Raw genomic sequence first — 16,451 nt, forward strand, 5'->3', positions numbered from 1 at the left:
TTCCTGTCTCCCTTCTCTGGCTGCTAGCCTTTCTTTTATCCACAGTCACCAGACCCGTTGACTAGGGCTTCTCGAAGACTTCTGTGCACAGGAATCACCAGGGGGAGCTTGGGAGGTGGCTCAGCAGGTGAAGGGCATGTCATCAAGCCTGACTACCTGAGTTCAGACTTGGGGAGCCACATGTCTGAAGGAGAAAACTCTCACAAGTTGTCCTCTGTGCAACACACGTGCAACATACACACACACACACACACACACACACACACAAAGAAAAAAATGTAATTGTAAATTTTAAATAGAATCACAAGGGACCTTGTTTAAATGCAGGTCCTGAGCACTGTGTCTGGTGAGGAAGTTATGACTGACTCCATGTGAAGCTGCAAGGGTTTAGTCAATTCCTTCACTTAAACCACTGGGCACTCCCCCAGGCTGAAGAGTCAACGGGCTACATGGTGAACTGCTGCCTGGGTCCATCCCTGGCGAAAACTCACTGAGCTGAGTCAGAGCAGTAGGCCATCAGCGACCATCAAGAACCCCTTCCTTTTCTAAACCTGACATCTACTCCTTCAAAAGCAACGCTTGATTTCACTCCCGGGCTCACAGAAGAGGGTGCATTCACAGAAACAGCTGTCCTCCTGCCGTCCACCACCACCATGTCCACCGTACATAAACCTTCCCAGCAAATAATCCCTCCTGCCACGTTTGCATCCATGACGGTGTTCTCATCCATAACCACAAAGCGGAAGACACCTCTGTTCATCTGGCTCTGCGCTGTACGTAGCCTCACACCTAACTGCTTATTTGGTGTTTTTCTGGAATGTTTCAAAGACACTCCAACTCTGCAGGACCCAAATTCGTGATCTCTGTGTACCCAAACCTGACTCTAGAGTTCTCCATAGCTCGTTTATCTCTGCTCAGTATTCCCTACGTCCAGCTAGAAGCGCGCCTTGCCCACTTTATCCTCCAAACTGTTCTCCGGTTTGTTCGCTCCATTTCCACCCCCACCGTTAACGTGTCTACTACTCACTTCTTAGCTGGCCTGGACTCTTCCAATCTGTTCTTCACACCCCAGTCAAGCAGAATCGTTTCAGAATGCTAACATCTAATTATTTCACACCTTCAGTGGCTCCCGGTGTTGTCAGCATAAACAAAACTCTATTATAGCCAAAGCAGCCGGTCCGTCCACAGCGCCTCTCTGGACTATGTTCTGTCTTCACTCGCTCAGCCTCGCATTCCCTTTAGGAAAAGTGTGTGCTTGCCTTAGGGGGCCATTTCCTGGCCTGGAAATCTTTTCAAGAAGGGCTATGTCAGAAGGAAGTCTGACATCCTCGTCTACTAGTGTGAGTCTTTTGTTACAAGGACCACTCTATTCCCCTCGTGACATAGGAATTAAACATGAGAGGTACAGTGGAACAGGCTGTGAAGTTCTTCCTTCAAGGGTACACATGGGACAAGGAGGAAAGGTGGTTCTTTGCTTCCTGTGCTTTCTCTTCCGCATCTTACCCACCCGCTTTATTTATTCTTGCCTAGAAGTCCCTGACCTGGACCAGCTCCGGAGGGATGAGGGCGGGCTGAGAGCAACATGGCAGAAGGACTCCCTGATAGCTGTGGGTCTGGGGACTGAAGGGAAGGGATGACACTCGGGTAGCCGGAGAGAAACAGACGCTATGGCCGTGCCCAGAAGCCCAAGGGTCGTGGCTTTGGCTTCTAACGTGCTAATGCTTTCACTTCCCGTAGGCTCCTGGACCACCAGGAAATGAGGACCTGGTCATGGTCCGTGAGCGTCTGGGTTTCCTAAAGACTCAGTTCTTCCTTGTTTTCTTTTTTTCCCCACAGAGTTCAAAGATTTCAGTAGCCTGGCAGTCTTTGTAGTACTTTTTACCTGCATGTGTTTTTAGAAAAATTCTCCTTGAGATCATTCTAATAGATCATTATTTTTCTATTTTTTTAAAAATTGATTTTCCATGCCAAATTATACTGTCATTTTCTAGTTTATGTTACTACATAAAAATCCATGGGCAAGACCAACAGGATTTCTCATTGTCCTGTATAATCTGTTATAATTATTTAATGAGTGACCATAGAGTCCATTTGTAATTACATATCTGAATTTAAATTCTGAATTTTTAATTTTAGCGGCAACGTAAGTTCTCAACAGAAGCAATCATTTTCACATTCTCCTTTCCTGTGTAACAACTACATTCAGTTGTTTCTGGGGACTCATCTGTGGGACGTGCTGGGGTCTGTCCAGAGGCAGCTGCCCCCTAAGTGCCCAACACCTCAGGTAATTATCGTGGGGCTGTCCGCTTTCTCTAACGATGGCTGTCTTTCCCAGTGGCGCAAAGCTGTCTGCTGCCGACAACCCTTTGTGTGGAAGTCGGTGACCTTATGCGCGGCATGAGAGATTTTTTCCCCAAGGCATAGCGTTTACCAGTAGGTTAGGGCAAAAGGAGTGGTAAACTTGCAGCAGTAACAGAGACCTTGGATGCAGAATATACACAAGGAAAGAAGCTAATATTCAGGTGCTGGGCTCCAATGCCATCTTGACTAAGTCTGCATGGGACGATTTAAATGACAAAAGCACGCTCAGATACATCCTGGGCAGGCTCGGTATTCAGGATCCAATGAACTGAGTCCAGGCTTTTTTTCTTGCCCATGTTTCTAACAGGTTCCTATCTTGTAAGGAACTTGGCACTGCTCTTGTGGATTTCAATATTCCTTCTTTGTCCTGTCCTTTCGATGTTTTAACTATATTTCCGTGCGAGAGTCATTTTTCTTGTCCTGTGTTTTTGGATATGCATTTGTTCCCTAGATTTGGGGAAATTTCTGCCATAATGAGTAAGTTTTTCTATGCCTTTAGTCTTTTACCTAGGATAGTGTGCTCAACATTTTATTCTTGCACCCTGAAAATCTACAGGTTTTAGCTAAAAATACACCCAGTACACCCACTCCTCATCTCCAAGCAACCACATCTCGTTCTCTCACGCACATAATCTTACTTCTTGCCTGTAATAGTTTCTCAACTCATATCTTTGCTTTTATTCTTGAAACTCATTCTTCATACGACAGAAAAATCCTTTTGAAAAATACATTCCTTCCAATGACTGTCTCTGCACTTAGAATTAGGTCATAATTATGTCCTGTGCTGACCTTGTGACCTGACCCCTATGCCTTTCTTTCTGATCTCATATCATAGCGCTGCTTCTGTGCTACTGAACTTTCTGGGCACCTGCAGTATATCAACAATAAGGGCCAGCCCTCGGGCCAGTCCATAGTGAAATGACCTCGTTTTGGTTCTTTGAACATCCCAAACTGTCTCAGAGAAACACAGCTGCTATCCCTTATGCCTGCCATGTTCACCATCTAGCTTTCTTTCCTTTTTGAGGTGTTCTTGCTTTGTAGACCAAGCTGGCCTGAACCCGTATCTTTCACATTACCTGTGTCTTCCAAGTGTTGGGATTGTAGGTATGTGCCACTATGCCCAGCTTGGACATTCTTGAGGCCTGGAACTGTCCTTCCTTCCTCTGTAGTACAATGCCAGACAAACACAGAAGGCTTCAACACACAGCTGCCTAAATGATCGATGTAATGACATGGCATGGCATGGCACGATATAATAGGACATGCACTCAGCTAGTGCGAATTAGAACGAGTTGCTGTCTCTGTACTTCCCCACGTAGCATCAGGGAGCAGCTAGGCTGACGTTCCTAGGAACTCATTTACTAGGAGCACATAGTTAAAGAAGAAACTCTGCTTCTAGGAGAAAGTCTAATGGACAAATAGAAAGTAGATAGAAAGGCATATAGCTCCTCAGAGAAATATGGAGGATAAAACAAGGAAGACATAAATAGTTATAGTTAAGAAGTAGAGATTCGGGGGGTTGGTAATATGTCTGAGTGGTTAAGAGCACTTGCTGACTGCTCTTCCAGAGGACCCAGGTTCAATTCCCAGCACCCACATGGCAGTTCGCAACTACCTGTAACTCCAATTCCATGGGACCAGACAACCCATGACAAAACACCAATGCACATAAAATAAAAAAAATAAAAATTTAAAATTTAAAGATTTAAATTTAATTTTTTCAAAAAATTAAAAACTTAAGAGCTGCAGTAAACATTTTTAAAGTAGAAGTGGGGATTCAGAAGACAGATTTAGAATAACCATAGGATAGCATTTTAACAAGTGGCGTTTTTAGAACTCTAAGTGTGTTCTAACCCACAGTCCCGAGTAAATCCTCAAGGCTGGCTTTGCTCACATTACCTTCACATGCACCAGCTGGTTGTCAACGGCGATCAGGTGGTTCAGATTCTCCAGCAACTCTAAGTCTTTTATGTCATCAATATTATTGTTGCTGATATTCAAAATAGAGAGGGATTTCTGGAAAAAATGAACAAACATAAGTAAGTCATCTAAACACTATATACAGGGAGCGGAAGGGTCAGTGCTTTAGGAGCCTCAAGGGCACTAGTTCAGGTTGCTTTGCAGGCAAGAAACAAAAGCCATGAAGATTCTGTTCCAGTGTTTTGTGGGGTTTTTTATATAGAACTTTCAGAGCTCTAGCGTGTGCTATAGCCGACTGTTGCCTCTGGTTCCTCCATGAGCCCCATGCTCCTCCTCCACTGCATTCTGCCCAAACTTTCTTATGGCCTTACTGCCAGAGAACGGAGAGTCCTGGGGTCAAACAGAAGCTTTTCTCCCAGTGGAAGCCTCTGGCTTTCAACATGCAGCTCTCTCAGTTCTTCCAGTCCTTCTAAACCTTCTACGACTGCAATGTAATTGCCTCCCAGGTACCTGCAAAACACAGACAGGGCTTCAAATAGATTTTCTGGGAATGCTGTGGATGTTAAGAATGATAAAAATATAACAAGGAGGGCAGGGGACATGGCCGCTGCGTAAACCACTCACTTCATAGGTATGAGGACCTTAGTTTGAATCCCCAGAACCCACATAATGTGGTCTTGTTAGGAGCATCTGTAACCCCAGAGCTCCTTGGGTGAGATGGGAGATGGAGACAGAAAGAATCCCCTGACACTCATGGGTCAGGTAGCCTGAAACACAAGGAGACCCTGCCTCAAACAGGGTGGGAGATGAGGACCAACCCCAGAGGTTGTTCTCTGACCTCGCCGTTCCCATACCTGCATTCACACGAAAAATGTGTGCACACACAGAAATAAAAATTATACGCACAGAGTGTTATCTTTCTATCAGACCTATGAACGTTCCATCTGAATCACAAATTATATTGTTACACTTAATTTGGTCTAAAATACATTATGTTTTTACATTTTTCAATAGCTTTGATTAATTGGACAAACCAATGGGTTTCATTAGTATATTCATACATGTATATCATATACATCTCCAACGTTTTAAGTGGGATGGTTGAAATAGTGGGTACTGAACTGTTTCCCACATTTTATAACCCAGACTATAGATTTATAAACAGTTTCTGGACCTCACTCCCATGATCTGTTGGATATCGAGACTGGAACTTAGTCGTCTGCCTTTGGTGAGTGTTTCCCCGTCACCCTATTCTGTCCCCATCCTGAAGACCACAGGCCACTTCTAGAAAAATGTGCTAGTTATTCAATCTGGGGAACTTGGATCTGTTGGTCTTCATTGCCCAGCAATAATACTTTAAAAACAGATTTTAGTTTCAATTTATGTATATGTGTGTATGTGCATGTGTGCTGTGTGTGAGCTGGTGGCACCAGATCCCCTGGAGCTGGAGTTATATCCAGTTGTGAGCAGCGGCGTGGGTGCTAGGAACTGACCTCAGGATCTCTGTGGGAGCAGTGCGTACAATTGAGTGCTGAGCAATCTCTCTGACCTCCCTAGTAATAATTATCAGCAACCTTTCAAACAATCAAATCTGTATTAGTTTATGACCTTTACCCTTTGAAATCAAAGCCCCTTGGGGACTCAGAAGAGCACAGAATTTACCTGTGCCCCATGGAAACCCTGTTGACCGACTGGACTTATGTGAGAATGCTTATCCCTAAAAGCCCATTAGATGATTTTTTTCTCCCCACCGGAAGAAAGGTGTATCAAGCTGTTTGGATTTTTGAGCCAGGACTTCATTATATAGCCCAGGCTAGTCTTGAATTTCTAGAAATCCTCTGCCCCAGGCTTCTGAGAGCTGGAATTACAAGCATGAACCACTATGCCTATCTTATCAGGTTTAATTAAAACATCAGTTATATTATTATTAAACTATAATATTATTATAGTTTAATAAATAAAGCTTGCCTGAAGATCAGAGAGTAAAACAGCCCCACTGGTCAGTCTTACAGCCTAGGCAGTGGCAATACACACCTTTAATCCCAGTAGCCACACTAGTTGCCATAGAAACCAGGCAGTGCATTCCTTTAATCCCAGCACCAGAGAGGAATATCAAACAGGAGGAGACAGCTCTCACACACAGTCTCATTCTGAGATTTCTGGATGCAGGATCACCATTTCAGGCTGAGAAAGAGGTAAGAGCCAGTGGCTGGCTGTTTTGCTTTTCTGACCTTCAGATTGAACCCCAATTTCTGTCTCTGGGTTTTTGTTAATCATGCTACAGATTATTGTATTTTATATGAATATATTACATACAATAGGATAAAATTAAAAGTGAAATCTGTTCCATGAAACTTTTGAGAAACAGATTTAAGCCTACACCCAGTTTAGATTTGGGACCTAACGCAACACTGGAAATGCTTGCACAAGAAAGAAAGGGGAAAAGCAGTTAGGAGGATTCACAAATAAAAGCACTTACAGTTTCTCCAGTCTCTTCAGGGACCTGAGGTTCTCGATGCAGGAAATGCAATTGTTCTGCAGATACAAGTGGGTCAGATTCGTGGAATAGTTCAGGTTGGTGATGGCACTAATGCGGTTATCATATAAGTATAAAACGCTCAGGTTTTTGCAGAGAGAGAGGTCGTCCTGAGAAGAAAACAAAACAGGTGCTAGTTCTTTCCCTCTGAATGCTTAGATGCTGGGTTTTAAGAAATACTTTGACACTCTACAAATCTCCCTAAGACTCGTACAAAGTTACATTTCTCTGCACTTAGCATACTCCAAATAAGACTGTAACAATCACTAAGTAATTTTGGGCTTTAGAATTCTGTTACTTTTCCAGTAAATTCGCATTTCTTAATAATTTCTTAAACAGTTTTCATTGGAAGCAATTAGAGACCTTCCTGAAAGCTGAAACAATGAACAAATTATTGTCCAAACATTATAACGCAGAGATTAATCTTCCTGTTGGATTCAAAATAAACTGTCACAGCTTATAGTACTGAAAACTGGAAATTATTCAATAGCTGAGAGTAATGGATTAAAGCCAGGTATGGCGACACACACCTTTGCATTCTGCACTGAAGAGGCTGAAGTGGGTGGATCTCTGTAAGTTCAAGACCACCTGGTCTACATGGTGAGTACCAAGCAGGCCAGGGCAAGAGAGAAAGACCGTGACCCAAATAAATGTGGAGGATAAAAAAACCAAACTATGATGATGCTATCAATCTGAGTCCCGTAAAAAAAGCTTTCATTTCTTTGTACTATTGTGTAGAAGTCAGAACAGGAGAACAGTGGTTTACTCTGACCCACTATTGTGATTACATGAGAAGCTAGAGCTGGGTCACATGGTTTCCAAACATCTTTAATCCAGCACTGGGGAGAAAAAGGCAGGTGGATTTTTGTGAGTTCAAGGACAGCCTGGTGTACAAATGAGGATTTCTGTGAGTTTCAGGACAGCCAAGACCACATAGAGAGACCATGTCTCAAAAAAAAAAAAAAAGCAAAATGAGGACTGGAGAGATAGCTCAGTCACTGGCTGCTCCTCCAGAGGACCCGGGTTCAATTCCCAGCACCCACATGGCAGCTCACAGCTGTCTGTAACTCCAGTTCCAGGGGACCCGACACCTTCACATAGACATACATGCAGACAAAGCACCAATGCACATACTAATACAAACCACTAAAAAGAACAGAACAACCTGAGCGGTGGCGCACGCCTTTCCTCCCAGCACTGGGGAAGCAGAGACAGGTTGGTCTGCAGAGCGAGTTCCAGGACAGCCAGGGCTGCACAGAGAAACCTCGTCTAATACAACTGGCCCAGAATGACATATATTGACATAATTAAATTATATGCAAAAACTTCACCTTTGAACATTTATTGGGGAGAAGGGGTGACTGGACATTGAACACAGGGCCTTGGACACGCTGAGTGTATACTATCACTGAGGTATACTGTCCCCAGTGTTGAAGATTTGTGTCCTTAATCCCCAACCCAAGACAGGTCTCACTGGATAGCTCAGGTTGGTCTTGAACTTAAAATCCTCCTAGCTCAATCTCTGAGTGCTGGGGTTACAGGCAAGTGCCTAGCTCATTTCTTAACATTTTGAAGTTTAAAAAGTATTCCAAAGTTCTGGCGTGGTCCAAAAGTAATTGCTTTCTAAATCCTGTTTGTTGTGCAAATACAAGTGTATCCCAGGGAAACAGCTACATATGTCTAGCAGATATTTGTAAAACACAACTCTATCTTTTACAGAAACTTAATATGCTAAGTACCCAAAGAAGGAAATCAAAAGAGAAACATAATATGCTTCCCAGTAAAAATATAGTTAACAAGTTCAATCAAAATAGAATTATTGTATTGTGTATGCCCTCAAACCAATAAAGTTTATATTTCTAATTGTGTAAAAATGAAATAATTTAAAGTTCTTACAATTGAATCTATATTTCTGTCTGAAAAATTTATGTGCGTTAATTTCTTCAGGCATTGTGCGTTGGTTTCTTCTTTTCGGGGTTTAATATTGCTGCTTTTGGCAATTAAATCCAGAGTCAGTCGAACCATGGTTTCTGTGTAACTGAAACTCTCAGTAAGAACTCCGTTTTAGTACCATGTCCAGAAGCAGGTTTAGGTATTACTTCCAACTTTCTAAAAATGAAAGGGAACAAGAGAGTACTGTGATATAGCGATGTCCCTGAGAGGTGAGTTGCTCTGTCTCATGGACAGCTACCTGGTAAGCTAGGCTGCTGGCATTTATGCTTCTAGTATTTCCTACCTTTCCAGACAACCTTCATTATAACACTTAAAGCCAAGGCCAGGTGTGGTGGCACATGCTTGGAAGGCAGTGGCAAGCAGTTTTCTGTTGAGTTCGAGGCTAGCTTGGTCTACAGAGCAAGTTCCAGGACAGGCTCCAAAGCTACCCAGAGAAACCCTATCTTGAAAAACCAAACCAAAACAAACCAAAACAAAACAAAGCAAAACTCAAAAACCGATGAAGCAACAAAACATTTAAAACATGAAAACGAGTTAAAAGCACAATACTTGGGCTGGAGAGATGGCTCAGTGGTTAAGAGCACTGGCTGCTCTTCCAGAGGTCCTGAGTTCAATTCCCAGCAACCACATGGTGGCTCACAACCATCTGTAATGAGATCTGGCGCCCTCTTCTGGCATGCGGGCATACATGGAGGCAGAATGTTGTATACATAATAAATAAAACCTTTAAAAAAAAAAAAGCACAATACTTATCTGCCTTTATTGTTTGCTTTCTGGAATAGGACCTAGTCATGTAACCCAGGCGGGCTTGGAACTTGCTGCCATCCACAAAGTGGTGGCAGTCTTGGCCTCCTCCTCGTCTGTATTTTTAGAGGGTCTCATGCCCAGGCTAGTCTCCAATTTGGCATCTTTCTGCCTAGCCTCCAGTTCTGGGATTAAAGGCTTAAAGCACCGTGCCTTCCTTCCATTTGTAGATACTTTCCTCCCCCGGGGCAGTAATGAATGAACTGTTACGTGCACCTCCTTTCCTCCTCCCACTCCACTTTTTCCTAGCGCTGGGATAGAATCCTGGGGGGCACTGCATGCTAGGCAATCACTTTAACATCGAGCTACATCCCGTGCCCTGAGGCATCTTTCAAAAGTTTATTTATCCTCTCTGATTAAGAAAGGACCTCCAGGAAAACTTCCCAATGCCTTATTTCATGGATGGAGAAATTAAGCCCCAGAGAGCTAGTCCAGGCTTTTCAAAGTGCCAGCTGAGGCTCGAGCCAGTATCTCACCCCTCATAGGAACTGACGCAGCATCTCCAAACCAGAACCAATGCTGCGCATACCCCAAGTTACACACAGAATGATACAGAACACTCGCCATGGGCCAGGCCTAGGTATTGTATGTCATGCCAGAAAAATGGCAACAAAAAGCAGCGTTTTCCAATGTAGATTGCTGAGTTCAAATATTAGCCTCACTGCTCGCTGGCAAAACAATCTTCAAGTATTTTGTATAATAAGTTTAAGGCAAGGTGCATTCACGAGGACCTATTGATCCCTTGCACAACAAAAATACATTATAAATTTTTTTTAAAAAAAGCCAAACCTGTGTGGTGTGTGTGCGAGCGCATGGCCTGCGGGCGGGCACGCGAGTGTGTACACGCACACATACATGACCAGGTGCCTGGGTGTCTCACCAGGCTCCACCTCCCTTGAGGATGCACGGGCAGTGAACAGCTGCTGGAGGGCGGGGCTCACGAGGCTCCACCTCTCCTTGAGGATCCACAGGCGGCTCTAGTGTCCGGAGGAGGGAGAGACTTTTGTTTTTCAGTGGTGTAGGCCCTGCTAAGGTGCCCACGCTCTTGTAAATAACCCCTCACTTACATCCCTGTAATCAACTGGAATGAAACACATAGAGAACAGACAAACAAGGGCAAGAAAGCAGAAGAGGGACTAGTTGGGAAAGGAAAGGGGCGATGTGGATGGGGGAGATAAGAGCTGGTAAGGTGGAAGGGCATATGATCAAACTACTTTATGTGCATTTATGAAAATATAATGAAACACTATTATGTAGAATATACAATACTAAAAAGTTTTATGAAATTAGTGACTTTCACTGGTGATAGTACCTGTATTCTAGCAGCCGAGGAGGCTGAGGCAGGAGCATTGCTTGAGTTCTTGTGTTTGAGACCAAACAGGTGAAGAAGTGGGGACATACTTTCAAATAGAATATTATTTTATATAAGACCCACAGGACCCATACATAAGCTTAAAATATAAAACATTAAAAATAAATTTAAGTTTAACATGACAGCTCATAAACATAGTATTTGTGAGGTGGATGCAGGAGAAATCAGGGGTTCAAGGCAGCTGCAGCTACATAGGAATTTTAGCTAGTCTGGAATATATGAGACCCTGCTTCAAAACACAAAACAAAACAACAACAACAAAAAAAAAAACAGAAAGAAAACAAATGCAGGTGTTTGTGCATGTATGTGTGTGTATCTATGTGTGTGTGTTGTAGCTCAGTGGTGTCTAACATTCACAAGGTCCTGGATTCATCCCAGTACTGAAATAAACTAACAAACCACAAACACTTCTACTATTCTCCCCCTCCATTCTCTTCAAATTTGGACACTGCTATTTATTTATGTATCGGTTTAGTTTCAAATGTCCACACGCCTAAAAAGCACAGGTTCCCCAGCACACACGCAATTGTGCGTGGGTGTCATCAGTGTTCCTCCTCCTCCTGTTTCCCGTTTGTTCTGGAGAGCCATCTGGTTTACCCCACACAGCTCTAGAGACTATGCTGCTGCAGTTTGCTTTTCCCGAGCACGACTCTGGGTTTTTCTGTATTTTGCTTCTGCAGTGCTGCTTTTACGTTTCTCGTCTATTTTGTCTTCAACACAAGGTTTAATTTAGGAGCAACTATGCCTGAACTGTGGGGTTTAATGTCACTGTATGCTTCCAAACTGTTCTTCAGTGGGCTTTGACATAGGCTGCTGGTGGCAATGTCCCCATAGGTACAGCTGTAGCTCTGATAGAAACTGTTTTAACTTGGATTTTAACTGGACACTCTTGACACAACACCCTCCTTCTGCTAATTAGTATTTCCATATCTCATTTTTCCTACTGGGTTGTGTACCCAAATCATGACATGGAGACAGACTTCACATTTATATGAATGTTTGTCCTAGCTTAGGCTAGCTCTTTTTAACTTAAATTAACCCGTTTCTCTTTATCGACCTTTCGTCTCAGGGCTTTTCGTTTTTCTGCATATCTTACTTTCACTGCTTCCTGTGTCTGTCTGTCTGTCTGGAGACTGCATGACTTCTTGCCCCTCCCTTTCTTCCTCATTCTCTTCTCCTCCTCCTCCTTCCTCTCATTCTTCTTTCTCTCCCAAGACTAGATTTCTCCACCTATTTATTTTCCAACCTGCCAATCCTGTGCATCTTTTCTCATGTCTAGCCATTGGTTGTTCAGCTTTTCATTAGACCAATTGGGCACTTTAGGCAGGCAAGGTGAAACAGATACAGCACATCTTTCCATAATCAAACACACAACCTACATCGCTACACAAATGCAGCACAAACACATGCAACACACCTTCACACAGCTAAAGTAGTATCCTGCAGCATAAACACATGCAACACACCTTCACACAGCTAAAGTAGTATCCTGCAGCATAAACACATGCAACACACCTTCACACAGCTAAAGTAGTATCCTGCAGCATAAACACATGCAACACACCTTCACACAGCTAAAGTAGTATCCTGCAGCATAAACACATGCAACACACCTTCACACAGCTAAAGTAGTATCCTGCAGCATAAACACATGCAACACACCTTCACACAGCTAAAGTAGTATCCTGCAGCATAAACACATGCAACACACCTTCACACAGCTAAAGTAGTATCCTGCAGCATAAACACATGCAACACACCTTCACACAGCTAAAGTAGTATCCTGCAGCATAAACACATGCAACACACCTTCACACAGCTAAAGTAGTATCCTGCAGCATAAACAAATGCAACACTTTTCATAGCTACAGTATTGAGCAACAGGGTTGTGATTTGATAGCTACGCTTTAGAATGCATGCACATTCCTATTGGATAATGACTCTTCTGTCACTGATGGAATTTGCCATATCTTTCCCCAGACCCTGGGCTAACTTTGCTTCCTTGTATCACTTGTTTTTAACAGTCTCCTAAAAATGCACAGCTTTTTAAAACAATTTATTCTCTCATACATTACATTCTGACCCTAGTTTCCCCTCCTTCCTCTCCTCCCCCTCCCCCACCCATTCCTCCATTTTTCTTCAGAATGGGGCAAGCCTCCTCGAGACATCAACCAAACATGGCCTATCAATTTCCAGTAAGATGGGCTGAAGGGATGGCTCAGCGGTTAAGAGCACTGGCTGCTACTCCAAAGGTCCTGAGTTCAATTCCCAGCAAACACGTGGTGGCTCACAGCTATCAAAAATGAGATCTGGTGCCCTCTTCCGGACTGCAGGCATATAGAATGCTGTATATATTTTTTAAAAAATTCCTAAAAATTCCAGGAAGACTAGGCACCACCTCTTTTGCTAAGGCTGGATGAGGTGACCCTCATGGTAGAGAAAGGATCCCAAAAGAAGGCAAAAGAGTCAGATATAGGCCCTACTCCCACTGTTGGGAGTTCCACAAGACCAAGGAATACAACCATAACAATTACTGCAGAGGGCCTATGTCAGAACCATGCAGGCTTGCTCTCACAGCAGGGGTTCTCTGTAGCCCTGGGTGTCCTGGAACTCTCTGTAGACCAGGCTGGCCTCGAACTCACAGAGACCCATCCGCCTCTGCCTTCTGAGTGCTGGGATTAAAGGTGTGTGCCACCACCTTGCATAGCTTTTTTTTTTTTTCTGAAAACAGTCAAAGGTATTATTTTCTTTTTGGCTTATAAGCCAAAAAGGTAGGGAAGCAATTCCTTCCTTACCCCAAATTTAAAACAACAATCTAATATTTTCTTTTAAACTTGTTCACATTCTGCTAGACAAATTCTGTTCTTTTATCTGGAATTGCTCTGCACATACGAGGTGAGAGAGACTTGAATGTATATTTTTCCTAGTGGGAACTAGCTACCCAATACACGATTCAAAAGTATTTTCTCTTCCCTTCATTTATGCCTCTGTTGGCATGGCAACACTGTTTTCTAAGTTCAGACCAATAACATCTCTTCACTTTGGCTATTCTTGGTTATTGACTCTTTTATTTTTTTTTTTGACTCTTTTATATAAATATTTGACATTCGCATGTTTCATAAAAAGACCCTTTCAGGATTGTGTTAGGAACTGCCCTGGATTTTTAATGAGCCCTGAGTCTTCCTAAGGGAGGCTCAAGGCACTGGCATGCTGGGCTGGAAAATAACTAGCAGGTTGTGAAACGGTGAGGGGAACAGGATTTGGGCTAAAGGAGTTGATTAAAAGTGAGGATAAGGGTTGGTACAAAAATGCTGGGGTGGTTGTTTTCTTTTTATAGATTGCCCTATCCTTGATGATAAAATGCTGGGGTGGTTGTTTTCTTTTTATAGATTGCCCTATCCTTGATGATAAAATGATTCTTTTCCTTTTTGAATGGGAAAGGGGCTTTTCACATGGGAAGCAAGCAGGTAGGCAGGCAGGAAGCTAGGTGGACAGTGGAAATGCAGGAGGGAGGGGCGAGGGGCGGGGCAGACAGGCGGGCGGGCGGGCGGGCGGGGCGAGGAGGGGGCGGGCGGGCAGGCAGTCACTAATCCTGTACCTGCCCTGATTTCAAGTCAGTGTGCCAGAGCAGCCTATTCCAGAACGGCATATTCTTAATTCTTTAGCCACAAGAGAATTCTGTCTAAAAGTTGCTGCTTCTGAAAATTAAACAGATTTGAAAAGCGGCGGCAGAGCTTTTTTGTGAGTGGCACACGCTCAATCCCGGAATTTAGAAGGTAGAAGAAGGAAATTCAAGGGCAGTTCTGGCTGAGTGAGTGTTAGGATAGCCTGGGCTACAGAAGACTGTTTGGAAAAGAAGACTCAAATATTTAAAATATTTTTAAATCAGGAGGAGGCCAATGAATGTAATAAAAAAGCTATAGGAAAACATTCCAGGGGCTCAAATATGGAAAGGGAGAGACTCACATCAGCCCACAACATAAAATACAAATCATAAGCTGCACACATGGTAGCAGTTCATGAAAACTGTTTCGTCAAAAGCATCACTATTCCTTTTATTAAGACAGCACCAACTCCAACTTTACTGATATTTGTAGTTTCATTATTTTAGAGAAATAATAAGTTCCAGGGGCTTAAACTACATCAGTGGTTGAATTTGTTTACATCTTAGAACATAATAATAAAAACAATAACGTCAACACTTGTGGGGTGTCCTTGATTTTCTCTGAAAACACATCGTTTCCCATAATACCCTCACTAGCTAACTGCCATAGGGAATTGCTTAGAGCTGCTTCAGGGCGCTCTGGGATCCCATCTTGATGGCTCCTTAGCTGGCTTTCATCCCCCAGGCTCCTGTAGGCCTGGTAAAACGGACAGTTTTGGAGTTGGTTTCTACCTACATTCCCTTTTAGGGAGTCGCTGTGCTCAGTGGCTTTCAGAAGTTCTAAATGGTGGGCTTCAGCCCTCAAAAGTTTCCAAAGCCTGAATCATGATCCCTCGCCTCCTCTCCACCCTGCCTGGGGCCTCTAGAACTCCACCAGCCTTGCCTGCTGGTCCAAACTAGTCTTCCAGACTGAGTCTGGGGTTCTGGGTGTTTAGGAACAGGCCTCAGGAACCGGCGTTTTAATCACTATTGAAGTCTGCATTCAGAAACGCCCCTGGCTAGGGTTTCCCTGGACGTCTCACCGCTCCCGGGTCCAGGGTCCAGTCCGGTCTGTAACTGGTTTGGTCAGTGTCCTTGTGCCAGTCTCCGGCAAGGCCAGCGGACGGTTGCCAGGCGACCTGATTCTCCGAAACGCCCCTCTTGCAGAGGAAGTCTCGCGACGTCCGGAAGCGTGCAGCGCCTGCCCGGTGGCCAGCACAGGTCTGGCTCTTTGTGACACGGGACAGAAGAGCTGATATTATTGTGCACCAGTGATCCCAAGACAAGGCCAGTTAGTTTGAACGGAACAAGATTGCATCTCCATCATCTCTGATTATTTCAGTGCCCAGTAACCACACCTGCCCCAGAACAAACCCAAAAAAGAAATTGCCTGAAGCCAGTACTCCACCTTTCTAGGATAAAACCTAAATTTAGGGTAATACTCAAGGTCATTTATCGTGACTCTCCTCACGGCTTGCGCTTGCGGTCCTCAGGTCAGGATTCTCGGGTACGCTTTGTTTGTGAGTTCGAGCCCAGCCTGAGTCTACGGAGCTAGCTCCAGAACATCCAGAGATACACAAAGAAACCTGTCTCAGGCCAGGTGGTGGTGGCGTGGTGGCGCTCGCCTTTAACTCCAACACTCCGGAGCCAGAGGCTGGCGGTCTCTGGAAGTTCAAAAATAAACAAACAAACAAACAACAAAAACAAAAACAAACAAATTCCCTTGGGTTGGCTTGTAGTGTATGCCTTTAATCCTAGCACTTGAGAGGCAGAGGCAAATGTATCTCTGAATTCCAGGCCAGCTTGGTGTACGTGGAGAGTTCCTCCTAGCTAGACATGGCTACATAGAGACCTTGTCTCGG

At 43.8% G+C, this 16,451-nt stretch overlaps 1 protein-coding gene across 3 annotated transcripts in view; it reads right to left on the reverse strand.

The window, feature by feature from the left end:
• Positions 1-15,739, reverse strand: part of Ppp1r42 (protein phosphatase 1 regulatory subunit 42) — a 37,942-nt gene extending 22,203 nt beyond the window's left edge. For all 3 annotated transcript variants that reach the window (XM_041667819.1, XM_041667821.1, XM_041667820.1), the window contains exons 1-5: positions 15,633-15,739; positions 8,714-8,926; positions 6,761-6,927; positions 4,653-4,791; positions 4,261-4,377 (exon numbers count right to left, since the gene is read on the reverse strand). In XM_041667819.1, coding sequence (XP_041523753.1) covers positions 4,261-4,377; positions 4,653-4,791; positions 6,761-6,927; positions 8,714-8,842 — 552 coding nt within the window. In that variant the 5' untranslated portion in view covers positions 8,843-8,926; positions 15,633-15,739. The remainder of the gene's footprint in view (positions 1-4,260; positions 4,378-4,652; positions 4,792-6,760; positions 6,928-8,713; positions 8,927-15,632) is intronic.
• Between the last annotated feature and the right edge of the window lie 712 nt (positions 15,740-16,451).

This window comes from Microtus oregoni, unplaced genomic scaffold, assembly GCF_018167655.1.
Source record: "Microtus oregoni isolate MIOR12 unplaced genomic scaffold, Mior012 000017F_ref0000208, whole genome shotgun sequence".
Classification (NCBI taxonomy): Eukaryota; Metazoa; Chordata; class Mammalia; order Rodentia; family Cricetidae; genus Microtus; species Microtus oregoni.